At 34.9% G+C, this 26,143-nt stretch overlaps 4 protein-coding genes and 1 long non-coding RNA gene across 5 annotated transcripts in view; 3 read left to right on the top strand and 2 right to left on the bottom strand.

The window, feature by feature from the left end:
* The window catches only part of LOC145735988 (uncharacterized), a 28,266-nt gene extending 13,111 nt beyond the window's left edge, over nucleotides 1–15,155 (top strand). The window contains exons 2-13 of the mRNA XM_081990188.1: nucleotides 2,203–2,338; nucleotides 6,540–6,735; nucleotides 8,422–8,749; nucleotides 8,803–8,888; nucleotides 8,939–9,066; nucleotides 9,261–9,530; nucleotides 9,587–10,954; nucleotides 13,030–13,313; nucleotides 13,369–13,602; nucleotides 13,657–13,855; nucleotides 14,006–14,220; nucleotides 14,338–15,155. Of these exons, the coding sequence (XP_081846314.1) occupies nucleotides 2,203–2,338; nucleotides 6,540–6,735; nucleotides 8,422–8,749; nucleotides 8,803–8,888; nucleotides 8,939–9,066; nucleotides 9,261–9,530; nucleotides 9,587–10,954; nucleotides 13,030–13,313; nucleotides 13,369–13,602; nucleotides 13,657–13,855; nucleotides 14,006–14,220; nucleotides 14,338–14,456 (3,563 nt within the window). The 3' untranslated portion in view covers nucleotides 14,457–15,155. The remainder of the gene's footprint in view (nucleotides 1–2,202; nucleotides 2,339–6,539; nucleotides 6,736–8,421; nucleotides 8,750–8,802; nucleotides 8,889–8,938; nucleotides 9,067–9,260; nucleotides 9,531–9,586; nucleotides 10,955–13,029; nucleotides 13,314–13,368; nucleotides 13,603–13,656; nucleotides 13,856–14,005; nucleotides 14,221–14,337) is intronic.
* Nucleotides 15,156–16,386: 1,231 nt separating this feature from the next.
* On the top strand, nucleotides 16,387–17,730 carry LOC145736008 (cathepsin L-like). Its single transcript, XM_081990216.1, has 5 exons — nucleotides 16,387–16,543; nucleotides 16,597–16,726; nucleotides 16,785–16,987; nucleotides 17,040–17,220; nucleotides 17,271–17,730. The coding sequence occupies exons 1-5, from the start codon at nucleotides 16,457–16,459 to the stop codon at nucleotides 17,636–17,638; spliced, it is 969 nt and encodes a 322-aa protein (XP_081846342.1). The 5' UTR covers nucleotides 16,387–16,456; the 3' UTR covers nucleotides 17,639–17,730.
* Nucleotides 17,731–18,382: 652 nt separating this feature from the next.
* LOC145735614 (uncharacterized) lies at nucleotides 18,383–19,099 on the top strand. The gene is made up of 3 exons (XR_014179711.1): nucleotides 18,383–18,533; nucleotides 18,588–18,656; nucleotides 18,916–19,099. It is a non-coding gene; the product is annotated as an uncharacterized LOC145735614 (long non-coding RNA).
* Nucleotides 19,100–20,259: 1,160 nt separating this feature from the next.
* Nucleotides 20,260–21,560, bottom strand: LOC145735270 (cathepsin L-like). The gene is made up of 5 exons (XM_081989108.1): nucleotides 21,405–21,560; nucleotides 21,217–21,346; nucleotides 20,957–21,153; nucleotides 20,724–20,901; nucleotides 20,260–20,668 (listed from the first exon to the last, which is right to left on the bottom strand). The coding sequence occupies exons 1-5, from the start codon at nucleotides 21,486–21,488 to the stop codon at nucleotides 20,304–20,306; spliced, it is 954 nt and encodes a 317-aa protein (XP_081845234.1). The 5' UTR covers nucleotides 21,489–21,560; the 3' UTR covers nucleotides 20,260–20,303.
* Nucleotides 21,561–22,836: 1,276 nt separating this feature from the next.
* On the bottom strand, nucleotides 22,837–26,118 carry LOC145735269 (cathepsin L-like). The gene is made up of 4 exons (XM_081989107.1): nucleotides 25,961–26,118; nucleotides 25,568–25,903; nucleotides 25,331–25,511; nucleotides 22,837–23,262 (listed from the first exon to the last, which is right to left on the bottom strand). Exons 1-4 carry the CDS (start codon nucleotides 26,045–26,047, stop codon nucleotides 22,901–22,903), a joined length of 966 nt encoding a protein of 321 aa, XP_081845233.1. The 5' UTR covers nucleotides 26,048–26,118; the 3' UTR covers nucleotides 22,837–22,900.
* Nucleotides 26,119–26,143: the final 25 nt, after the last annotated feature.

Here is a 26,143-nt window from a genome sequence, read left to right as displayed (position 1 = left end):
AAATGTGTTCGGTTTGACCGCTGACTAATGTAAATGCATGCGATTATAACTGGGAGGAATTTTCCTGTGTTGACGGTTTTTGCAAAGTTAAAGACCTAAGCAATAGTGATTAACAATGATTAATGCAGATAATAAAATAATCAGAACAACAGAAAGCTACAAAAAAAATTGTAAAAGTTTGAAAGTTAGTATTTACAGTAGTAAGAGGTATTATAGCATAATTTAAAACATTCTTAATACAAATGATTTTATTGCTAGGAATTAGTTATTTTCGAATTAAGGCTTGTTAGTCACTAAATAAGAAGTTGAAAATAATAATTGAAATTGTTGTTGAACAATTCTTACTAGAGGCATTGGCAAATTTTTAAAAAAATGTCTCTTATCTAGTTAAGTTGCTTTAGAAATTTATATTATATAAAAACATGATTACTATAAGAAAACTGGCCTTACACTAGTTATACGCTCTTAAAAAATTTTATGTATTTTCAAACTGCAAAGTGATAGATAGAGACAATAAAGCTACCAGCCATTGGTCAACCACTAACAAATCACTTTTTGTAACATTCAAACATTTGAAATTCCTGGCTGGTAGAAGATTTTTGATAAGGTTATTTAGCTTACTTGAATTACAAACCTTGACTGAAAATCAGGAAATCGTATTTTTTAGTAAGTAAGTAAACAAACTTAGGCTACTTAGTTGAAAACAGTTTAAAGTAGATTTTTGCACTTTCAGCAACTTTTAAGGCCTTTGCAGTGGTTCTTAGACGTTGCAAAGGCTGTTTTAAGGTTCAAAAAGGTTGTCTTGCACTAGCATCTACTTGAAAACTGTCACATGTCTAAAAAAGGCTTCTACAACTTAGTTGAAAATAGTTTATAGTGGATTTTTGTACTTGTATCAACTTTTAAGACAGTTTTGATGGTTTTTGCTCATTGTAGATGCAATTTTAAGGTTCAAAAGTGTTGAACACTGTTTCAAAGTGTATGAAATGGCTGCATTTACCACAGCATAACTAAAAGCAGTTTAAAGTAGATTTTTGCACTTTCAGCAACTTTTAAGGCCTTTGCATTGGTTCTTAGACGTTGCAAAGGCTGTTTTAAAGTTCAAAAAGGTTGTCTTGCACTAGCACCTACTTGAAAACTGTCACATGTCTAATAAAGGGTTCTACAACTTAGTTGAAAACAGTTTATAGTGGATTTTTGTACTTGCATCCACTTTTAAGACAGTTTTGATGGTTTTTGCTCATTGTAAATGCAATTTTAAGGTTCAAAAGTGTTGAACACTGTCACAAAGCGTATGAAATAACTGCTACATTTACCACAGCATAGTTAAAAATAGTTTAAAGTAGGTTTTTGCAATCGTATCAACTTTTAATGCGTTCTTCATTGCAAAGTTTTAAAAAAACAAAATTCAATTTGTTTACCGAAAAAAATATAATTTGTTTATTTTAATTGGCTGAAGTAACTCTCCGTTAAAACCTCATGGGTAGTCAAATCTTGACTTTAAGTGTGTTTTCTTTTTTTTTTAAATAAATCATTACTTTACCGAGTTACAACGTTTTATTAACGTGTTTGCGAACTGTTGTAGGTGTGTAACCTTCAAATATTAGTTTATACATTTTATAATCATATGCGAGTTAGTCACTTTACTAAATATGCATTGTTGTCACATTAGTGCAAAATAAACTTATTATTAATGAAACCAGTTGCAGACTGTAGCAAGTCTCGAAGGACCATAGAGCAGGTAAAAAATTCTCTGCTTGACCCGCAGAAAGGTTTCTCAAATCATAAATGAATGCATGGCAGGAATTTAACTTGAAAACTGGCTTTCTAGCTATCAGAACAATCACCGTGTTTATTTAAACAATTATGCTGTTTACATTGAAAAGCTGTTAATTTTAACACAATCTGCTAGCGCAAATTAGCCTGATAAATTCGCCCAGTTGTTGTAAACATTGTCATAAATTTCAATTTTTGTGTATTACTTATGTTTGATGATTTGAAAAAAAGTTGTGGTTAATTCCAATTTTCTTGTAGCTGTACTAAATTTGCGGTCGATTACGTGGGTTCGCCTGCTAAAAATACTTTCTGGTCTAGATCAAATACCCAGATAGATCAAGGATAAGTTTTGTAGCGCCAGAGTTTTTATATAACTGATTCACCTACTTACTCAGTATTAAAAGCAAATTTTTCCGGTTTTTGCAGTGGTTTTCTGCGATTATGCCGCCTCAGGAAGGTCGTTGCAGTTCATCGAAGAGTACATTCTACGAGAGGTACTCCCAACATATGGCAACACTCATTTTACAACAAGCATATCGTCTCTACAAACCACCCTGTTCAGGTAAGAGAAATCCCTTTACGAGTGGTAAAATTACGAAATCTAGAGCATCAGCACACGCTTCCTCTTGTTGTGAAATACTTTCGCCGGATATCCTTATTGAATCATTACGTTAAGGCATATCGTAAGTAATTCAGTTACATATTACACTCATTTAACAGGGTTATGTCAGTCGGTTTATAAACCATTTAGAGTTGGAAAAAGTGTGTTTAAACTGTACAAAAAGCAATAAAAGTCGTTGTTCTAAATAAGTGCAAGATTTTTAAATGGTTTAGGCGTCTTGTGCCAAATGCGAAAATTAATGTGCCTTTTATTGTATTTGTCTGAAATAGCTCTAGGTCAGTAAGTGGCAGTGTGGCATAATAAAATTTGCTTATGTCGACTTGATTTAAAAAGGTTTGTTTTGTTAAGCCAGACATCCAAACAGGTGCGTTTGTAGTAAAAATGTTAGACCTCTATCTTGAAGCGTTCCTGAGATATTCAAGAAAAACAACGAAAAACTAGAGTGAATTTTGACGACCTCTAGCGGTAACATTCATTAGCTTTCTTTTGTTATATGGTGTGACGATACAGAATGTTTCAAATAAGCGGGTTATGGACAATTTTTTGGAAAATTGCACAAAAATTTATCTGAAAATAAGTTTTGAGACTATCTGGTCAAAGTTAACTAAAAATCTGTTTTTGCGTAAATAGTTGCAAGGAATTGCGTAACTAACAGTTTATCATTGATTTGATTGCCTATTGCAGTATATTTGGCTGATATATTAGGACAAATTTGTACCAAAAATCATAATTTTTGACCAAAACATTCACAGGACAGAACTGCTAGATAATTCCTTTATTATATTAAATTGTAAGTTTATTTAATATTTCACGTTAATAAAAATAAAGAAATCTTACAATATTGATAGTTTAGGACCGGAAATCAAACCAAATTACCTCAGTTCAGTCTCATCAGTTTTCCCAAACGGTTTTTGCGTTGGAAAAACTGTAATCTGGTTTGATTTCCTGCCATAAATCTAATAATTTCCACAATTTAATTTATGAGTTAAAGGCTTTGCAGGTAATCATCTAAATTTTACAGATAGAAGTTTTACTTTTAGTAAGTAAATACCAATTTGTACCTTGATATCATTGAGAACCACTAGTAATAGATTGAGAGGTAGGCTGGAATATTAAACGATCAGTTTTTCACTTAATATGGTCTCATACTGTATGTATAATGTGTCTAATACGTACTGTTTCTAACTGTAAATTTATCTAAATTACTACTTTAACCTTAATGTAAATGCACAAATTAAAATGTTTTTCTATAAAAGTTGGAACCTATCTTAATCTTTTTCCCATTAAACCAGGTCCCTGAAAATTATCTAGATAAGCACGTTAAAAAATTTGATGCAGTTTAAAGTGCAATATATTTTTAAGATAAGCGAAACTTGCAAATTATTGACACTTAAAACGCTATAAATAGTTATATAAAATGGTACTTGCTTTTTGCCTAAAACTGATTAACAAGTGAAGATTAACGTCCAAGAATCAACTACTTAAAATGGTTGAAAACACAGAAAACCTTGATGTTCACGAACAAAATACCATCAATCGTAAAATTAAAATTCAAGCAGCTCACTGTGTATTGTTCAAACAGGGAATTACGTTAACGCATTAGCATTTTTTTTTGTTGTATGACAGTCTTTTGTTGTGTTTTAAACCGAAATTTGGTAAACAAATTGGTTAGTTACAGGAAGAGTCTGGTTTTGTTTGCTATTTTCATGGTTAATGTTTTCTTTCAAAATGAAAGATTATTTGAGGAACACTATATGTTCTCACAACATACTAATGACATTTTCTATGTCAAAATGTAGCTCAAGAAGGTATTGAGGTAAAAAGTGAAAAAATCAATTGTGTTGCTTAAAATATAGTGATAGACACATGAAAGCAGAGAAGCACAGTCTGTCCCACAGCTAGTGACAGTGACGTAATAACTGTCGTTTTCTATCTTCCACGTTCGTAATTTGACAATGTGTCATCTGTGAAATATTAAAAAAAACGAACAAGTGTCACGTGACAAATTTTTGGAATCCTCATTAAATTTCCTAGCCAATAAGCTGAAAAAACACTACCAAGTTTGGTACAGTTAGGGAAAAAAATCGGTGTCAAAATTTGAACTGTGAGAAACACAGTTTTTTAAAGACAGTCAGGGACAAAATTGCTCGTAAAACCCACTTGTAGTGGGAAAATGATAGTTTTAAGCACATTTTTGGAATCCTCATTAAATTTCCTATCCAATAACTTGAAAAAAACACTACAAAATTTGGTACAGTTAGGGAAAAAAAGCGGTGTCAAAATTTGAACTGCCAGAAACACAGTTTGAAAAGACAGTCAGGTACAAAATTGCTCGTAAAACCCACTTGGAGTGGGAAAATGATACTTTTGAGCACATTTTTGGAATCCTCATTAAATTTCCTATCCAATAACTTGAAAAAACACTACAAAATTTGGTACAGTTAGGGAAAAAAGCGGTGTCAAAATTTGAACTGCCAGAAACACAGTTTGAAAAGACAGTCAGGTACAAAATTGCTCGTAAAACCCACTTGGAGTGGGAAAATGATACTTTTGAGCACATTTTTGGAATCCTCATTAAATTTCCTATCCAATAACTTGAAAAACACTACAAAATTTGGTACAGTTAGGGAAAAAAGCGGTGTCAAAATTTGAACTGCCAGAAACACAGTTTGAAAAGACAGTCAGGGACAAAATTGCTCGTAAAACCCACTTGGAGTGGGAAAATGTTACATTTTGTGTCATTTTAACAGCAGAATCATATTCCTAAGGTCAAAAATTTACCGTACTAAGTTTTAATTAAATAGTACGAAAATGGCGGCGGTTATCCAGTAATTCACGCAGACAGTTTCAGATAAACTCATTTTCAGGTACATTTTTGTGCAATTTTCCAAAAAATTCTCTATAACTCCCTTATTTGACAAATTTTGGATACATATACCATATAACAAAAGAAAGCTAATGAATGAGGCTATCACGTGACGTTGAGTAAACAGGTCTAAGTTATACCGTTTGGTCGCTAGAGGACCTCAAAGTTGATTATTTTGTTTAGAATATTTTCTTGAATATCTCGAAAACGGTTTGCGCTAAGGATGTGAAGTTTTTACCACGTATACACTCCGATGGGAGACAAGATTTACTAAATATGATATTTTTTTGTAGAGCGCACCAGTTTACCTTGACCAATAAAAAACTAAATTTTTGACATTTTTTACAGGGGGTGGTAGTACCCTATAGATTTTTTCGGAACATGTTTTTATTTTAAAAATTTTCTTTGACTGCCTAGATAGCTTTAGGTTAATGATAGAAATGTGACGTGGAGTGTCATTAGTCAAAATGTAATTTTTTTAGGGTACCACGCCCGAAAAACTGTCAAAATTATCATTATTTTAAGGTCATCTCTGAAACCGTACCAGTTAGATCAAAATGCACGTCAGAATTGTGTTTTCCAGTTTAAAATTAGTAAAAACGTCGCTTTGATTGAGCAAAATCTAATTAATATGGCCGCTGTTAGTATAGTAAGCCCAAAAATCCAAATTTTAGTCAAAATGTCGTGCTTTTTTTCCAAAAAAATCGCTTATTTGAAACATTCTGTATCGGAACACCATATGAGAAAAGAAAGCTAATAAATGGGGCTATCACGTGACGTTGAGCGAGTAGGTCTAAGTTGCACTGTTTGGCCGCTAGAGGCTGTCAAAGTTGTCTTCTTGAATAGCTCAGAAAGTTTTACTACAAACGCATCTCGTTGAATGTCTAGTTCGAAAAAAAGCTCTAGTTCCAGCCGGCAACCACAAAATATCAAATCTTAAGAACTAATCTAAGACATAAGCAAATTTCAATATGACGTCACAATTAATGTCGTCACTGCCACTTCTCCTGGGATAGAAAGTAGATTGGAACTGTCTGTATTGAAAAATGATGAAGACATACAAGAAGAAATTAAAGTAACAAGAGAAATTCTACAAAATGTTATGGGATAGAAAAACTTTGGGGGTAATGTGACTGTTGGGAGAGAAAAATGTAGAACATGTTAGGGAGGAGAAAGTGGAGTGCATGTGAATAAAGCTGAAGAAGCCAAAATGGCTCAGAACATTTAATTTAGGAACAATTTGTTTCACTTTCAATTTGATTTTTTCTATTTTAGACAAGAAGCCAGAGAAATCATACGCACAGCGGTAAATGCCACTGACGATGAAGCTGTTGTTTTCTGTGGACATGGCTGTATTGATGCTCTTAACAAACTCATCTGGGCTCTGGATATTAGGGAAACTCCAGTGATTTTTACTGGACCTAGCGAACATCGGGAGAATTTGACTTTATGGCAAAAGACTGGAGCTAAAGTAAGTTTTGTTTCCCTTTAAACTATTTAGTAAATGAATGTTGTTTACAAACGAGCAGATCCATTTTTAAAATGCTTGAACACTTGCCAAAAAACCGCGGACATAAGAGTTATTAACTGTCGGGAATGGAAAATTTGCTGGTCAATTTATGCACAATTTCTGGCTAATGTTGTGCAGTGTAAAGCACACTAATTGGTACTCTGCTTAGCAATTCAAATTCTAATCAAAAAAAAAAAATCGGAACAAGGCTATCAATCAAAAAAAAACTAATCGCTCCTTGTATAGAAACCAGTTGCTTATTGTATTCAACTAATTGCAAATAACTTTCTCTGTTAACTTTAGATCTCACTGGGTCGGATTGCCGAATTTATTTGCAAATTTTCGGCAAAGTCACTGACACCTTTGTAGGTCGTTTTTTTTGCCAAGGTTGCAAACCTAAAAATTACTTTCAATGTATAATTATCGTCTAGTTTTTGACCATTCACAGACCTAATTCCAACAGGAAATGATCCATCCTCTTTTCATCCTTGACACTGTTAAGAACAATATTGCACCAGTCGGTGATAGGAGGTTCATTTAAACACGAATAATGGCAGTTTACCTTCGAGTTTTATTTGGTTAATGACGATTTACGACAGATAGTTCACCGTATTTTAAGCCTCGCACTTGTACAGTGTTTAAATGGCAAGGTTAGTAATGTTTATCTGCACTGTACAACCACTCAAAATGAGTTCACCGGAATACAAATTGAATTAATAAGAGACTAAAGTTATGGTACAGTTTTATTAATAGCAGCCATATTGTATTTTGTGACTTTTTTAGTAATTTCAAACTGGGGAACACGAATCTGACGTCGTGACAGTAAGTTTATGGGTCTAATTGAAATTTGCTTGAAATATATCATTTTCCGATCATGACTGTGAAACTTCCAGGAATTTTTCACAAACATTTTTGCTCTCTTTTATTTTTTTCGTATCTTTTTCCATTGCTGAGTTATTTAGCAAAAACTGGTTGATTTCAAATCAGTAGAAATTGTGGTTTGAAATTTGAGCACCCTGTACTCAATTATTTTCAGGGTGGTTCAACCACTTAAAACAACTGTTATAAGCTCCCCTTTCCAGTAGTGTAGAGTGAAAAATTCTAGATTAAAAATTGTGTACTAGGTGGTAAAAATAGTGAACCACCATACTTTTCTTGCACACCCTGTATACTGGAAGCAAAAACGGTCCTGCAAACTTACGGTGTTGGGTTAAGGAGTCGAAAATGAGAAAATGACTATTTTAAGGACATTTTTGGAATCCTCATTAAATTTCCTATTCAAAAAACCTGAAAAAACACTACAAGAGTTGGTACAGTTAGGAAGAAAAGCGGTGTCATAATTTGAACTGCCAGAAACACAGTATTTTGTAATTTACCAGTAATGAACTGGTAATTTACCGGTCAAATTACTCATCACTATTATTTAGTGTGTCTATTCAGATTGTTGCAAATAAGCGTGTTATGAACGATTTTTGTGAAAATTAAAAATGGAAAAATGTATAGCATTTTGCAAGCCAAATAAACTTAAATTACAATTCAAGAATATGTCTCAGATACAACAGGTTTGTACTGAAAGTGTTCATTTGCAAAAAAAAATAATGTTTAACCTTAAAAATTACGTATAACACTAAGAAATCATTTTTTCAGATTGTTCGTATAGCTGAAACCAAAGACGGCTTTATCGACTTAACTGACCTGGAGAAACAACTTCGACTACACCAAAACTGTGGCAGACAGCTAATTGGATGCTTCTCAATTGCATCCAGTGTCACTGGCATCCTCTACGACGATGTGGCCTGCACCATTTTGTTGCACCAATATGGCGCTTTGGCATTCTGGGACTACAATATGGGCGCACCAAACGTTTACATCGACTTAAACCCCAGCGTCCAAGGAGTTGAGGACAACAGTTTAGCCAATAAAGATGCCATTTATTTTTCTGGACACAAGTTTATTGGTGGTGTCCAAACACCAGGTTTGTCAATTGTTATTCGCTGGTTTCAAATTTGTAATTTGTTTTGGTTGTAGGTATTTTGATAGCAAAGAAGTCTATTTTTAGAAGGTTGAACACTTGTGAACCTGATGGGTTTTTTGCCTCCAGCGAGACTGAAAAGGTTTTAATGTCAACCTCATAATGACTGAAGGTTAATAGTTGTTTTTGTAGGGCTTTGAATTGCAGGAAGAGGGTAATTGCGCAGCTGTAGTTGAGTCTATAAGATTTGGTTTGATTATGCAACTAAAGGAGACAGTGTCTGCTACTTCAATTCAGCAAAGACAGGAAAAACTAAACAAGTAAGTCTGACAAGAAACTAATCCATCTCACTCGATTTGCAAAGATCAATTTTACAAAATTAGCAACTGCATAAAAATAGCTACATGCAACACACATAATAATGTCAAGGTTTTATATCTTATCGTCTAGTAAACTCGACATTGCACCGTTTAATTGCAAAACCTTAGCATCAGTGGCGTTCTCCATTTTTCAGACAAATGCTACAGCACATCCGCACAATTCCGGAAATTATCTTGCTGGGAAATACTTCTCCCAATCTGAAGCGACTCTCAATTTTTTCGTTTATGGTGAGGCATCCTAGAGGAACGTTCCTTCATCACAATTTCGTATGCGCCGTGCTGAACGACGTTTTTGGCATCCAGGCCAGAGCTGGATGTCCCTGTTCCGGCGCTTATGCCCAGGAATTACTTGGCATTGATCAGAGTTTGGCTGATCAGTACGAAAATATTATTTTAGAGGACAGGTTTGTACTTACTTTAAACTGCACTAGTTGGTCAATGACTTTGTGTTTTTAAACAGGCGTTTGTCAAGCTTAAACTTGGGAGTGGACAACTCCACTTTGGAGTTACTCCGACCTGGTTTCACCAGAATCAGTCTGCCATACTTTATTAACGATGCTGAGTTAGCTTTTGTTATGGAAGCAGTTAAAATGGTGGCTACTGAAGGCTGGAAACTGCTACCGCAATATGTGGTAGACTTGGAGACTGGAGAATGGCGACATCACACTAATGCAGTGCAAAAAGATCGCAAATGGTTGTCTTCTATTCGTTACGTTGATGGAAAAATGACGATGAATGAAAGGAGGATCTCAGGACCTGGACTATTCCCACAAAGCTATTCCGAGTGTCTTCAAACTGCTAGGAATCTCTTTAATCGAGCTAGAAAAACTGCAAACAGAATGCCTTATCAAGATCAAGGCATTTCTTTTGACAGTAGAGGGGAGAAGTTAAGATGGTTTATGCTGCAGCATGAGGCTCAAGCTTTGTTGACCAGTAATGCTCAGAATGTAAAGCAGAAGGTTCCTTTCGATCCCGGCTCCTATATGACACCAAGAAAGACTGATAAACATAGTAATGATGAAAATGCCCAGACTTCGACAAGCATTCCTCAAGCATCCAACTTGCCTTGCAGCAGCAGTGGAGGATCTCCCCGCCATTATAGCTTGCCTTCATTAGATGACCCGAAGATATTAACTTGTTCCTTCCCAGTGCCATATTTCTTACAGGACGTCAACGGTCTTTACTATCCACAAATCTCCCAACCTTCTTTGAATTTTGCTGTTGGCGAATCAGTGAACTCACAACTATTACATCAGCAAACTTTTGGTCGAGATAGATGTTTGAGTTTGGGACACCCTAATGTGTCCCCACCAGTTTTGAGTCCACAAACTAGAATGAGTTTAGGCATGAACGCGTTCAGACAGCGCCAACTAAGTTGCGGCAGCCAGACCGAGTTGCATTCATTAGATTCTGAACCCAATCTATCACCTACGCATAGTCTGAACGTTTTGTCTAGCAGTTCGATCGATTCGAGCCAAATGGGACGGGCATCTCCCGTACCTGATCTCCAAACCTACGTGACTGAAATGACCAAAGAATTAGCCACAAATATTAAGTCTGAAATTCGGGAGGTGATCTCGAAAGTCGAGGATGTATTAGAGAATACTGACAGCACGATGACTTACACTAGAATTAGCGACTTTAGGGGCAGTCCACCTAAACACGAGGATAGTCAGGAAAGAGATACTACTGACACTCCAGGGAGCAGCGGCGATATTGTAGTGAATGTGGCAAATAATAGCAAGAATAATAGTGAAGAGCAGAGTGGGAATTGCAAGAACAAGCTTTTGTCTACTTCTACTGTTGCCAGTGTTAGCTCCCAAGATAGGTAAGTACAATTCTTCTGTTCAAGATGATAGTATTCTATTTCATTCAGTAGATTGAATGAAAAGATGGTATATGTAGGCATGTTTCTTCAAATGATTTGAAACAGTTGTTTTGTAGTTCTCCTATTCTTGAAGGAATTTCATTTTCTGTCAAAATGCCTTGTTTTACCTCAATATACAGGGTGGTCCAGTTTTAAGTGTCAATAATTCACCATTTGATAGCCAATCAAAAAATAAGTTGACTTGCATTGTGTCATTTTTCTGAAAAACGTTTCCTAAGGAAGATACAGTCCTCCAAATTTCCATTTAAAAAATCGTTTTATAGTTTAAAACTGAACATTCAAGATTTGTGAAAGTCCAAATTTGTACTGAATAGTCTAAAAACTTGCTTTTTACTATTAGGAATGGTCTTGTGATTCGCTTTCTCAGACTGCCATCCTGGTTGAGTGTCTGAAACTGGCATTCAAGAACTAAAAAAAGTCCGGAAATCAAGACAAAGATTGTATTGTGCATGAATCTCATTTTTTACTACTAAAAATAATATAAAAGTTGACTTTTAATGCTAGAACTGACTTTACTAGGACTAAAGAGTCCAAAAGTATATTTTCAAGACTTTAATTTGTGTACAACTCAATTTTCTGGACTGGACAACAAGTCTAGAAGTAAATTAAATTTTCGGACTATTTTATTTCTAAAAATTAGTTCTCAAGACTATTATTGTAGCATTTGGTACCAACATTTTTTACTTTTATTACTGAAGAAACTTGACTTTTGGAAATAGTCTTAAACTCGATTTTTCAGTCTTAAAAAGCATTAAAAACAGTCTGAATTTCTTAGAGATGCTACAATTTATTACACCTATGAGTGTAGAAGTCAATTTAATAGTGAAGAAGCTTGAAATAACATTTTCAAGACTATGGTCAGTGGACACACTGGCTTTTAGGCCTGATAAGTCAAAAACTTTGTAAAGATAGTCTTGAAACTCGATTTGAGGCACTGAAAACAGCCTTAAAACACTAAAAACAGTCTAGTTTATTAAGAAATACCCGAATTTTTAGTACTGAGGTGTCTAGAAGTCGATTTAATAGTGACAAAGCTTGAAATACTATTTTAAGTCTATGAAGAATGTAAAAATTGTTTTTTTAGTTTGCTATGTTAATAACTTGGTGAAGATAGTCTTGAAACTCGATTTTCCAAGCTGAAAGCAGTTTTGAAGCACTAAAAATAGTCCAGAATTCGAAGAAAATGAAAAGCAAAGTAAAAAGCACGAAAAGTTCGTTTTCAAGACAATTTTCATGAATCTAATGTCAATGTCCTGCATCTAAGACTATTTTCAAGACTAAAATATTGAAATTTGTCTTCAAATTATGAAAACTTACTTCAAATGCAAATTTTAAGCTTCTGATGTCACTTTTCATTAGTTCAGTCACATTTTGGGGTTCAAGTCAGTTTTTAAGGTTTAAATGTATGAATTTGTAGTAACAAATTCTTGAAAAAGTAGTTTTTATGTCTACAAGTCAATTTTTAGTATTAAAGTCTCTCGATTTGCATGAAAACTGGTTACAAACACAATTTTTAAGCTTCTGAAATTTTTATCTTTTCTAAGTCAATTTTCAAAACTAAAGTCATTCAGTTTGTCTGGAAACTATGAAAACTGGCTACAATAATATTTTTTAAACTTCTTAAGTGAATTTTCCGTTTCCAAGACAATTTTTAAGTTGGGTTGGGTTAGTTTTGGGTCTTTGACCGTAATAACGTGTAATAAAGTGCTTGTTCCAAATTTGATCAATATTGCTCCAACGGTCTGACAGTTATGACAAAAAAAATCGATTTTTTAAACAGAAATTTGAAGGACTGTTTTCCTTAAGAAGCACTTTTCAGGAAAATGACATAATGAATGTCAACTTATTTTTTAATTGGCTATGGATTGGTGAATTATTGACATTTAAAACTGGACCACCCTGTATAATTTGTTCTATATTTTACATGCACAGTGGATATCTGATAATTCCTGCAACGCAGAAACACAAAAACGCTATTTTTCAGTTTTATTTTGAAACAAGTTGATTTTTTGCAGTGGAATCAACATGTCCTTCCACGAACCCGACCAACTCTTTCCAAACTTAGGACTACCAGGAGAGTTTAAAACCAGAAGCAATTCCGATTCTAGAGGACATAGAAAATCCGAGTCTGAAATAAGGTTTTCCACTTTGCAACGAAAAAAACCATCGATCCATCGGGATCTGAGTGACGATCCAAGAACCTTAGAGGACATTGAAGTCAAAAAGTGGAATTGCCCAAAAGAAAACTTGTGGACGCCCACTGTCCAAGCTGTCACTGAGTACAAAATGATTAGAGATGGTGCTTACATCCAATACAAATTTATTATATAATTTGGTAATATAATAATTTGTAGGTGACAAAGTGATGGTGTGTCTGTCAGGAGGTAAAGATTCTCTGACTTTACTCCACACGTTGTTGCAATATCAAAGTCACATCCAAAAGGAGGGCGTTCTGTTCAGTATTGGTGCCATAACGGTCGATCCTGATTCTACAGGGTGTGACCCTTGCGTGCTTATCCCCCACTTGAAAAGTTTAGGGGTTCATTATATTATAGATGACAAAAAATGCGATCCAGGATATGAGACTGGTAAAGTTACTCTAAAAACCAAATTGTCAAGTGTTAACTGTGGTTTTTTGATAGAAAAAAGTCAGGAGGCAACGGACAATTTGTTCAGCTTTTGCACCACCACTTTACGTCATCGTTTATATTCGGCCGCTAAAAGTTCCGGGTACAATGTCCTGGCGATTGGACAACATTTGGATGATTTGTGCGAAAACTTTTTGCTGTCCGTGTTTCATTTAGGGAAAATGAGAACGATGAGAGCCCATTATTATATCAAGTAAGTCCTAAAATAGTCATTTTAAATCCCATAGAAAATTCTAAAGGATTTAAGTCTGGTTATCAGGGTGGTGACTTGTGTTATTTTGATTTCCTTTCACTCTGTATTATCTTTTGATCTTAAATAGTATCGTATTTTTTTTTTTGAAAGGGAACACGACCTTCGTGTTGTACGGCCTCTAGTGTACGTAAGGGAAAAAGCTCTACGACAATTTGCGACCAATGAAAACATCCCGGTAGCTGTCAATTCTTGTAAAGCTCATGCAATATACGAACGTCAGCGGATGAAGCAGTTGCTGACCCAACAGGAAATTTTATTTCCTAAGCTGTTTGATAGTCTCAGAAATGCCCTACAGCCATTAATAGGTAAGTTCCAATAGAACGTTGTTTTACACACAAAATAGCGAAAAGAGTGAGTTTACTACATACTTTCTGTCCCACGAGAAGTGGCATCTCTAACTAATATTTGAATAATTATTGTAGGTTTTCAAATAAGAGAATGCGAACTGAAGTGTCGACGTCTGTCAAAAAGTTGCAAGGAACCCGAAGACTTTGACTCACACGACGAAACTGATGAGGAACCAATCGTGTCGGATGACTGATTTTTTTACATTTAGATTTTAGTTTCACGTTGCAAAGTACAAATTGTCGATGCTTCTGAGGTTCTTGAACATTTTTTAATTGGTCTTAATAAGAGTGTCACTTAAGTATTAAATTGTTTCTCCATTTTACATTTTAATTGTAACTATAAAGTAGTTGTAGTAGAATGGTTAAGTTGATATTTACCCTCTGTGAGGTATTTGTCAAGTTGATGTCCCTTTCCTTCTGTATATGTTCTTAATGTAGTGTTAACGTAGGTTTATAGAAGAGTATAAAAAAATGAATCAAATGTCTCAAAAATGTTTGCCTTTTGTCTTAAAACGAATTAATCTCCAGATTCCTAGAGTCTAGTTGTTGGTGTTTCGTACAAAAAAGGCCTAAATTGAAATCTCTTAGATATAAAACTATAGATGGGACCTTTGACAATATGTTTTTGCTTTTCTCTAATTATTTTGCTGTATCTTGGTGCAATTTACTCATTTTATACTGAAATACTTTCATTTTTTAAAACATTTTCGTCTCGCTGTATTGATGTAAGCAAGTACTTAGTTCGTAAAATGCTTCCTGTAATGGAAGAAGTGATTTTTCAAATGATATATTTTACTATTGTTTTAATGAGAAGTTATTTAATATTGTTGAAAAAAATTGTAAAATTTAAATGTATTTAATTACAGTACTAAATAAAGATATGTTAGATACAGTACGATTAATTTTTTTTGTATTTACTACTCTCTGTCCCAGGAGAAATTCGAATATCAAAAATATCAATCTAATAACTTTTGTTCTAAAGTTCTAGCTATTACCACTGTTATTTTAACTGTATGAAATATGTGAAAAAAAATACGTTGTTTGGGCCACCCTGTATTGAATTAGAGCACTTTTGCCTTTCAAACCCGGAATCACACAAATTTTGCCCTTTGAACAGTTTGTTGAAAAAATCCATTTTGGGGACCAGAAACACCATTTTTATAAAAAAAGTACCTCAAAACTTTAGCTGTTTATACTGCGGCTGTTTTTGGAGGTACAGCAACGGTAAACCATTTAAAAAATTAGGATTTCTTTTCCTTTTTCAAATGGTGTGCTCCAAAATAACCTTGGTGACCTTTGGTACAGTATAAGCTAAAAACTGAAGGTTGATAAAGTCTGGACATCTTGTATGCAGTTTCAGTGAGAATTTGTCTGTTTAAAGTACGGATTTAGTTTTCTTAGTCTTTTTTACGCAATTTTAATCTTTTACTCTTTTTCCGTATCTCTACTAGGTTAGGAGTTATTCTACAAAATCTAGTTTGGAGACCTGAAACTCCATTTTCTTGAAACAATTTTGACCCCTGTTGCTTTGAATAACTCGCTTATGTGATACATTCTGTTTTGACTTTTCGTCTGTGGATAGCCAATGAAACAGGCTTTCCATCAACGTATAAAATTTGTTTTGTTCGTTTTAGAGTTTGGACGCTAGGGGGCGTCAAACATGTTCGAGTGGTAGCACAAACTACACTTCATAAAAGACTAGTTTTCAAGATTTTCTTCTGATTCTGATCTTGTATTAGTGAAAAAATAGAGTCAAATTTTACAATCTGATTCCAAGTACATCAAGAATTACATAATCTTACTTGTTACTTGATAAGTATTCATTAAATTTTCTCTGAACTGCCAAATAATCATTTACCAGAACATATAGGAAATCGTTCCTTTCGAAGAATAAACCACCAATCAGTTAACAATGGAAATTTTAGGAAAAATCAATGATTTGAAAGTCAATAGATAACTTAAAAACATCCTCAAATTTAAAAAGATTTCCTGCCTTATCATCATGTATTGTATTATATAAAATAAATAAAAATGCACAAAGTGGGTGATTCAACTTGCATCACAGTTATCATTAATTGGTACAACAAATGTTTATTTTCTGATTGCTCACCTAATACTACTCAAAACTGCAAAGCCTCAGGTATAAATTCCCTGGGCGATATTTCCGTTAATCAAACTGTCCAAAATCACTAACATGAAAGGTTTCATCCTAGCCAGTTTTATTGTACTTGCTGCCAGTGCGTCTCTTCAAGAACGCGCCAGCCAATTCCAGACTTTCAAGGTAATTATCGAGAACTTTTTAATAAAATATAGTAATATTTATTGAAATGCTAGTTGAAGCACGGCAAAATTTACACAAACCAAAGAGAAGAGGCGCAAAGGTACAATATTTTTGAAGAGAATGTTGCAGAGGTTGAAGCTCACAATAAACTGTACGAACAAGGCCTTGTTACATACAAGAAGGGTAAATTATTTGAAAATTTTGTTACAAAAGGTTAAATACTATTTCCTTTCCCTTTTAGGAGTAAACAAGTTTACTGACTGGACTAAAGATGAATTCAAAGCTTACTTAACACTGCACCAAATGCCTGAAAAGCCTACCAATATGTCTACTTACCTCAAAAAGGGTGTCCAAGTTCCCTCCTCAGTGGATTGGAGAAACATGGGCTATGTCACACCTGTTAAGAACCAGGGAGACTGTGGATCTTGCTGGGCTTTCTCTGTGGTAAGCTTCTGGATCTGAAACAAGAAATCTTAGTTTTCAAACTTTGTCCTAGACTGGAACCGTAGAAGGAGCTTACTACAAGAAAAGTGGAAATTTGGTTTCTTTATCTGAACAACAGCTGGTTGACTGCACGATCAAATTTAATTACGGTTGCGATGGAGGTTGGATGGAAGAAACCCTCCCTTACATCCAAAAGTATGGTATTGAACCAGAATCCACTTATCCGTACACTGGTAAGATTCCTACTACCACCAAGTATCACTACCAAAACAGACCTTTGTAGCCCAGCTAGGTAAATGCCAATACGACGAATCTAAAGTGATTACCAAAATCACCAGTGCTGTACAGTTTTCTGGTGATGAAGATACCCTTCTAGAAGCCACCGCCACCATTGGACCAATTTCAATAGCTATGGACGCAAGTTACATTGGTTCTTACGATTCTGGGATTTTCTCTGATGAGGAATGCACCACTTGGGATCTGAACCATGGTGTTTTGATTGTGGGCTATGGTACTGAAAATGGTCAGGACTATTGGATTGTCAAAAACTCCTGGGGTGCCGACTGGGGTGAAAATGGTTATCTCAGAATTCGACGTGGTACTAACGAATGTGGAGTTACAGAAGATGACAATTATGCCATCATTGACTAAGTAATTAAATAATAAACATGTTATGTTGTACAGATTGTATGTTACTTCTTGTGTGTTATATGTATTCATTAAAACTGATATGGAAAACATTATACTAGACATTTTTTTGAATCTAAGCAAGGCATTATGAGAATTGGCTTGAACCCAGTCTTTTTGGTTATACATATACAGATGTATACTTATGCAGATGACACCAATATGTTGATAGCTGTCGGTCTCTAGATTTTTCCTGATTTCATGGTCAAATACAGCTTCCCCCATTAATTGCTACTGCGTCTGATTAAAAATCTAATCGAAAAACCTTTAAAAAACAATTAACTGCACCTGATTAATCATTAATAATACCCTGACCCACTTGTAATGTCAACTCAATGCCACTTTTCAAAACCGTTTTTCAAGCATTTCCCTGTATTTTTTGCTTCCCAGCGAAGACTTCGTGCAGGAAAAAATGTGGAAAAAATCCATAAAGCCCAAATCAAGCCGGCAAACCGGCCATGCGTGCCAAAGTAAACTGAATCATATCGAATTAAAGCAATTTATGCAATTAACTGAAGCGTGATGGTCTGCGGGCAAAGATTCATGTATATAACGGTATTGTTTTAGTTTAATTAAAATTGTCTCAAAAATCAGTGGCGTACATTGGAAAACTCATTCCTTTTTAGGGTTTTTTTAGTAGTGGTCAAGTTGGTGCGCCTCTGGTTTTGGGTGCTCCTTCAGTGATTTGCTACGGATCAATGAGTCTAACGATGCAAATGGTTTAATGGAGGAGGATGTAATATAAAACGTCCAAACTTGGGTGGTTAGATTGCAATTTGTACAACAACAGTTGGGTTAAGAAGCTTTATAAGTTTGAATTTTAGTGACGAGATGCCTTCTCCTTGTGAACCTTGTAAAGGTAATTTTTTTGTCAAACTGATATAACAAATTTACTAAATAGGAACAATTGCAGACACTTGTCAAGACACTTGTAACGATGATTGCAGTTGCGGCCCTGATGGAAAAAATGCAGACAAATCAGGTAATATTTATTGTAAAGTATCATTTTATTTTTAAAGTGATTACATACGAGCCAGACTAAGATAAAATAATTAGGACAAGTAGTTCAATGTTGACATAAGTCAAAAGCTTTTGAAGAGGGTGCACCAAGGTAAAAAAATTAGAAGCATTATTGGTTCTGTTTCAACTGTACAATTACTTGCTTTATAAATAGAAATTAAACAAAATCCAATTTGTGACAATTATAGGTGAATTTTTAAGCAACACAATTAATTTTACAGGATCCAATTGTGAATGTCCATCCGATGCCGACCACAAAGTATGCGAGAAGAAGTAAAATCAACCAAAGATATATTTAAAATCAAATTGTACTCCTTTAAAATTTTAGTGTAGGTATAGTGAAATTTAAATTCCATAACAGTGGAAATCGAATAAATTATTATTAATACAATATGTGCATGGAAATTGAGTTGTTTTTCTTAAGGTGTGCAAATAAATACCAAGTTTTTTTTCCAAAAGTAGGTACAGTCTGTCCAAGAGCTACTGGTAGTGACGTTATAATTGTCGTCCTTTTTTATTACATGTAAACTGAGCGAGATGGAATTTAAGGTCATTTACAAATTTCTTTCAAACATTTCAGAAATAAGCCCCTTTTGACAATCATCAACATATCTGATCAACATATATAAAAAAACAAACAGGTGTCACGTGACAAACTGTCAAATGACGTCATGAAGGATGCTTTCTGAACCGGCGATGTTTCTGAAAATCATTAATTTTGAGGTTTGTTGACAGTTTGTAATTTGAATTTTTTGTTTTAGTTTGTGTAGTTGTATTTGTAATTTTAATATTACAAATTGTGTCATTATGTCATATTGACAGTAGAATCTTTCTCAAGGTCTTATCGTACTAAGTTTTAATTGAATAGTACCAAATTGGCGGCGGTTATCCAGTAATCCAGGCAGAGGTACATTTTTGAGGAATTTTTCAAAAAATTCTGCATAACTCACTTATTTGAAACATTCTTCAAACACACCTTACAGCAAAAGAATGGAGCTATCACGTGACGTTGATTGGACAGGTCTAAGTTTCACGGTTTGGTCGCTAGAGGTTGTCAAAATTTACTCTAGATTTTCTTGATTATCTCAGGAACGCCTCAAGTTAGAGCTCTAAATTTTTTATCTCAAACGCACCTCGTTGGATGTCTGGTTTAACAAAAACAAAGCTTTTTAAATTACCGGAAAAAACTGGTACTCAAAATTTGATTGGAAAATCGATGATCAATTATTAATAAGTAATGTTTGGGATTACAAATCTAGGGACACACTTTCTCAATTAAAAATTCCTAAAAATTGTGTAGTGATTACTACAAATTAGCTGATAAAATCAAAATAGAGTTTTTGACTTAAAATTATCTAAAGCAATTTAAAGTATTTTGCACTTAGATGTTTCTATCCTGGCAGATTACTATTGTGTATTTGGGAGATTCACGGTTATTTTCAAAAATTCTGAAGCTAATTCACAAAATAAAGGACGCTGTAAGTATTATAACTAAAAATAAGAGTTTTTACTAGAAATTTGCACAACAACTTCAGTGTAGTTAAACTACTTAAAAAAAAAAAAGATTGAAGACTAATTATCTAGATTTATTTCCAAATTAAGTAACAGTTTAAACAACAGGATAGACATTGTCTTCAGCAACACCACATTCGTTGACCCCTCTCAGCAGTCTGAAATAACCCTGTTCACCCCAGGAAGTACCCCAGGAGTTCTTGATAATCCAGTAGTCGTTTCCGTTCTCAGATCCGTAACCCACAACCAACACACCATGGTTCAAACCGTATGGAGAACACAGACTATCACTGTAAATACCAGATGAATAGGAGGATAGGTAGCTGGCATCAATGCCCACAGAAACTGGTCCTTCAGTGGCCACGGCTTCCAAAAGGGCTGCTTCATTTTCCTTAATGGAGTAGTACTGGTTCACTTTGGTGACTACTTTAGAAGAGTCATATTTGCAGGTCCCATCAACAGCTGCATAGAGTGAAGGGTGTAGAGTACTTGACTTTGGGTTTTTTTTAGGGCTTACCAGTATATGGGTAGCTGGCTTCAGACTGCAGACCTGCACTTTCGATATAAGGGAAAGTTTCATCCAAGTAACCACCACTGCAACCAGCATCCAAAGTGCTGCAGTCAACTAGCTGTTGTTCAGAAAGAGAAACCAGTGTCCCAGTCTTTTTGTAGTAAGCTCCTTCAGTTGATCCAGTCTAAAAGTTAGATACTTTAGTAAAGTATAGTTTAGAGCAAAGCTAGGGAAATTACAAGGGAGAAAGCCCAGCAAGAACCGCAACTCTCTTGGTCCTTAACACCAGTAACGTAGCCTTGCGCTCTCCAGTCTACAGCACCTGCCACTTCAACCCCCTTAAGTTGGTAAGGTGTAGAATTCAGAGTTGGTTTCACTCTGAGAGTTAAAAAAGCTTTGAACTCTTCTACTGTCATGTCAGAGAATTTGTTTATGGCTGCAAGCAAGTTTCAAAACCATCTACATACAAAAACGTAAATTGGTTTACTGGCAAACTTACTTTTATTGTAAGACACTAGTCCTTGGGCGTACAATGCATTATGTTCTTCGATCTGGCGTAGATTGTCTTTGAAAACTGCAAAACGAATGCTTTCCTCCACTTGGCTGCTATAAGTCTTACCATGTTCAGCCTATATTAAATCAAAACTCTTTAAAGTATACTGGAAACTATTAAGAAAAAACCATTACCTTAAAATAAGCAAAAGCTTCGTGATCTTGAAGAATAGAGGCTCTAGCAGCCACTACCAACAAACTAGCAATAAAACACTTCATCTTGGTTGCTTACTAAAAAACTGTATCTAGACAGGTTGTAAGGTACGTATTTATAGCAAATAGAGTAGCAATGGATGTCTGCAATATTCAAGTGGCACTTGACTCTACACTGAGTTTAGCGCAATGTTTCTATTGTTGTGCAAATATAATTCCTGAAGAAAAAATGATAAGTGATAAAAACTGTTCACCCCAAAAGGTTGATTGCACTGTTTCTTAAAATTGATTAATCTCGCATGAATCAATATTAATTCTGGATTTAAAGTACTTAAATAAATATTCTAACACTGGCAATGTTTTTCAGTCATGACTTAAATTGATAAGCAGCTAGTGTTGAAACTAGTTTGAGAAATGCAACATAATGATCTTTTTCTATGTTTAATAATGATAACTAGTTTTTGATAGATAATAACACCCATTACCTACCCGGGAGTTATGAATGAGTCATTACTCACTGGTTCAGTCTACTCGCATACAAAAATCAAAGTAAAATGAAAGTGACGTAACAGTATACTCACTCGATAATTTACGGAAACTTCATCTTTGTGAATAATAGCTACCATTACATGCTCGTTGAATAATATACTATTAGTTTTGCTTTGTTTATCGTTTCATAGTTTTTTAAAAGGAAACCAAAAAAGACAATTGTTTAATAACACTATATACAGATAACACTAATAAACTTATAAAATTCATTGCATTCATAGAAAAAGGTTTCTTGCAACCTTTTAGTGCAGAGAAGATCCGCTTAACCTGAATTGCTCTAGAGTATCGAAGCTAATCCTTTGAAACACAAAGCATAAAAGCAAACCAAACGAGTCAATTGGAAACAATTTTAATTGAACTAAATTGACAAAAAGTTAGTTTTCTTGTTGATTATTCTGTTCTGTTATTGGTCAACTATTCTGGCAAGCGACATAGAAAACAAATGTCCGTTCTTTGAAGCATTGAATTCATATTTGCATCAAAACTATCCACTGTTCTTCTGAATTATTGCTCTAGAAGCTAGCTTTGATCTTTTTCTTCCCACTCATGAACTCTTTGAACATGTATTACATTAAGACTTATAATTAGACTTATTATTATGTCAGTTTAGTTTTTAGAAAATAAACGAATTTCTTTTACTTTTTGTGTGTTTTACTGTAACTTGCCAAACTTATCATTTTCAGGAAGGATCTCTTTAACCTTCAAATGCAAGTATTGGTGAACTTCAAGAAAATTGCTTTTACTAAAACTAAGCTAGTAAAAATTATTCACGTTATGGAACTTGACTCATTTAAAAACAAGGAAAAACCTCTCATCCTCTTGATTTATTACTTTAACAACAAAACACTAAAAAATTCTAACACTATAATCTCAAAATGTATATTCAAGAATATCACAATTAACTAACAGAGTCTTGTTCAAGTCAAAATTTACACAACTGGATATACATCGTACTCAGCAATACCACACTCGTTAGTTCCCCGCAACAGCTTGAAGTAACCCTGTTCACCCCACAAAGATCCCCAGGAGTTCTTGATGATCCAGTAGTCTTGATCGTCCTCGGTTCCATATCCGACAATCAAAGCTCCGTGGTTCAATCCATCTGCAGAGCATCTGGTATCAGTGTAAATCCCCGAAGCGTATGAAGCAAGGTAGCTGGCATCAAGTGCTACAGCTACTGGTCCCTTGGTGGCTACTACTTCCAAGAGAGTTGCTTCGTCTGCGATTGATTGGTAAGAACTTACAGTGGTGACGGCTTTGGAGGCGTTGTAGCTACAGGTGCTCTGAGACCCTAAAAATTAGTAAAATTATTATAACGTCAAAGTTTAAATAATATACTGTTGGCAATAAATTACAAAGTTTCGAAGCGAATACAGCAGAACTGACTTATTCCCATATACCTTGCATTTGTTGATTTTCAAAAGGCATTTGATTCTATAGAAACATGGTCCTTTTTAAATGTCCTAAAGAAGGCTAGAATGCAAATAAAATTTAACAAAGATACGACAAGAGACAAAATCAAATTAAACCGAAGAGTACGTCAAAGGGATACAAATTCGCCAAAGCTATTCCTTTTGGTCTTCAAAAAGCTTGTGACTTCAGTGTGAACAAAAGGGAGTAAAGATTGATGGATCATTTCTAAATAATCTAAGCTTTGCAGATGACATCGTCATCATTTCTAGCAACTTATGCATGAATAAAGCTTCAGAAAGAACCCCCAAAATGCTCATATCAACATAGGCGAGCAGATAGTTGAGAATGTCAAAGAATACGTTTATCTAGGTCATACAATCAAACTAGAAAAAGAAAATCAAACAGCGTAAAGCCTTGTTTGCCTACAATATCTTGATGTCAACCAAAAGGTACCTGCTTTATTGACTATAACAAAGCATACTAATAGAAGAACGAAAAAACCTCGACAAAAGAGATATACAAATAATTGTAAATCTGTATTTAAACCAAAGTGCGTCTCTTCGAGTCCAGTCCGAACTAAGCTAGTGGAAATCAAACGAGGAGTCAAACAAGGTTATGTTTTTTTGCCACTCTTCTTCAACCTGTATTCAGAGGAAATTTTCAGCAAAGTCCTCGAAAATGAAGATGGAATACGAATTAACGGCATTCCACTGAACAATTTGTGCTATGCGGACGATACAGCACTTCTTGCCGAAAACATGTTAAATAACGTCATCACATCTAGTCGAGAATATGGTCTAACTCTCAACGTTAAGAAGACCAAATACATGATTGTTACCAAAACTGAAGTGACAAAAAAGCGAAAAGCTGGAAAGAGTCGAAAACTATGACTAATTGGGAACAAGTGTCAACTGTTCTGTAGACTATTGTTCAGAAATAAAGAGTCGCATTGAGAGGGTCCGTGCATCCTTCATAAGGATCAAGAAGCTGTTCTGTAGTCACCATCTGAGCCTGGACCTAAGAACTCGTAAACTCAAATGGAGGCTTAGACACTGAACGTATATTGCGAGCGAAAATTGGAAGCCTTCGAGAAGTGGACATACCGTAAGATGTTAAGAATACCATGGACAGAACATGTTACAAACGTAGAGGTTCTAAGAAGAACGGAGAAGAGAGAAAATTGCTATATCTCGATACGTTATGAGAGGTCAAAGGTATGAGATTCCGCAACTCATAATCTAGGAAAAGATTGTTGGAAGGAGAAGAATATCCTGGCTTAGGAACTTACCAGAATGATTCGGCGTCACGTCCTCCGACCTATTCAAAGCCGCAGTTTCCAAAATAAGAATAGCAATGATGATAGCCAACCGTTGACAACATACGGAATGGAGACAACACTGACTAGACAGAGTGCTAATTGCTTGAGGGTGGCTCAGAAAGCTATGGAACGTGTTATGTTGGGGATTTTCCTTAAAGATAGAGTGAGAAATCAAGACATTAGAAGAAGGACCAGAGTTACAGACGTAATATCACGAGTAGTCGAGTGAAAGGGCATGTTGCACGCCAGAATACTAAAAATTGTACCATCAAGATTGTACCAGAGAAACAACGAGAAGTAAAGGTAGGCCACATAGACGCTGGATCAAGCCAGAAGTAGTTCGAATATTCCAGTTAGCACAAGACCGACAGAAGTGGAAGAGACACGGAACCAAAAACGGAAGGAATAAGGCTAAAGAAGAATAAAAATAAATTACAATGTTAACATATTTTGGCAGATTTCTTGAATCATTGGTAATCAAAGTTTAAACTAAATGTTTTGGAAACAACTTAGAAGGATATTTGCAAAAGGCATTGAAGACTTACAAATAATGTGATAATCATTATTTTACAAGTATTATGTACTTGGAATACAAAGCATACATAAAGCTATAAACAAAAATATTTACCAGTGTAAGGATAGCTTTCCTCAGATTCAATGCCATTTTCTTCAACGTAGGGCAAAGTTTCTTCCAAATATCCACCAGAACAACCCAGATTAATATCAGTGGTACAGTCAATCAATTGCTGTTCAGAGAAGGATACCAAATTGCCAGAATTGCGAAAGTAAGCACCTTCTATAGATCCAGTCTACAATATCCACTAATATTTTAAGTAACTGCAACATTGTACAGAAAATTTCTTACCAAAGCGAAAGCCCAGCAAGAACCGCAACTTTTCTGGTTTTTAACATCCGTTACATAACCCAATTCCCTCCAGTCAATAGATTCAGGAATTATAAAATTTGATCTTAAATAAGGGGTGACTTTTTCCGAGGTTAGGGTAGGTTTGGCATAAAGGGTTAAATAAGATTTGAATTCATCTTCAGTCATGTCGGAGAATTGGTTGATGCTCTTTTGGTAGGTGACCAAACCTTGGTCGTACAAAGCATTGTGTGCTTCTATTTCAACTAAGTTGTCCTGAAAAATCGCAAATCGAGTAGTTTCCTCTACTTGGTTGCTGTAAGTCTTGCCATGAGTAACCTAAAATTCAAAAAACATTCATTATCACTGAAATTAACTGAAGTGAACTTATAACACCTTAAAGGACTCAAACAAAGCCTTTTCTCCAATTAAACTGGCCCTAACGGCAACTACCAACAAACTAGCCAAAATAACGGACTTCATGACTGTACCAAGATGTCGAAATACTGTGATTACAACTTTTGCCAATCAGATATTTATATTATTGTGTTTTGCTGATACGTAGCTCAACCACTTCTA

This window comes from Ips typographus, linkage group LG11, assembly GCF_016097725.1.
Source record: "Ips typographus isolate SLU linkage group LG11, UJ_Ityp_2.0, whole genome shotgun sequence".
Classification (NCBI taxonomy): Eukaryota; Metazoa; Arthropoda; class Insecta; order Coleoptera; family Curculionidae; genus Ips; species Ips typographus.
Note: the sequence above shows the minus strand (reverse complement) of the source record. Positions and strands in the feature narration are given on the sequence as shown.

Excerpts from the sequence above, each read along its gene's own strand:
- LOC145735270 (XM_081989108.1), bottom strand. The coding sequence starts at position 21,488 with ATGAAGTGTTTTATTGCTAGTTTGTTGGTAGTGGCTGCTAGAGCCTCT. Across the intron at positions 20,902-20,956 it reads CTTGCTGGGCTTTCTCCCTT|ACTGGATCAACTGAAGGAGC; the intron begins GTAATTTCCCTA and ends TCTAACTTTTAG. Across the intron at positions 20,669-20,723 it reads AGCCAGCTACCCATATACTG|CTGTTGATGGGACCTGCAAA; the intron begins GTAAGCCCTAAA and ends CACTCTATGCAG.
- LOC145735269 (XM_081989107.1), bottom strand. The coding sequence starts at position 26,047 with ATGAAGTCCGTTATTTTGGCTAGTTTGTTGGTAGTTGCCGTTAGGGCC. Across the intron at positions 25,904-25,960 it reads CTTTGTTTGAGTCCTTTAAG|GTTACTCATGGCAAGACTTA; the intron begins GTGTTATAAGTT and ends TTTGAATTTTAG. Across the intron at positions 23,263-25,330 it reads GGAAAGCTATCCTTACACTG|GGTCTCAGAGCACCTGTAGC; the intron begins GTAAATATTTTT and ends ACTAATTTTTAG.
- LOC145736008 (XM_081990216.1), top strand. The coding sequence starts at position 16,457 with ATGAAAGGTTTCATCCTAGCCAGTTTTATTGTACTTGCTGCCAGTGCG. Across the intron at positions 16,544-16,596 it reads GCCAATTCCAGACTTTCAAG|TTGAAGCACGGCAAAATTTA; the intron begins GTAATTATCGAG and ends TTGAAATGCTAG. Across the intron at positions 16,988-17,039 it reads CTTGCTGGGCTTTCTCTGTG|ACTGGAACCGTAGAAGGAGC; the intron begins GTAAGCTTCTGG and ends ACTTTGTCCTAG.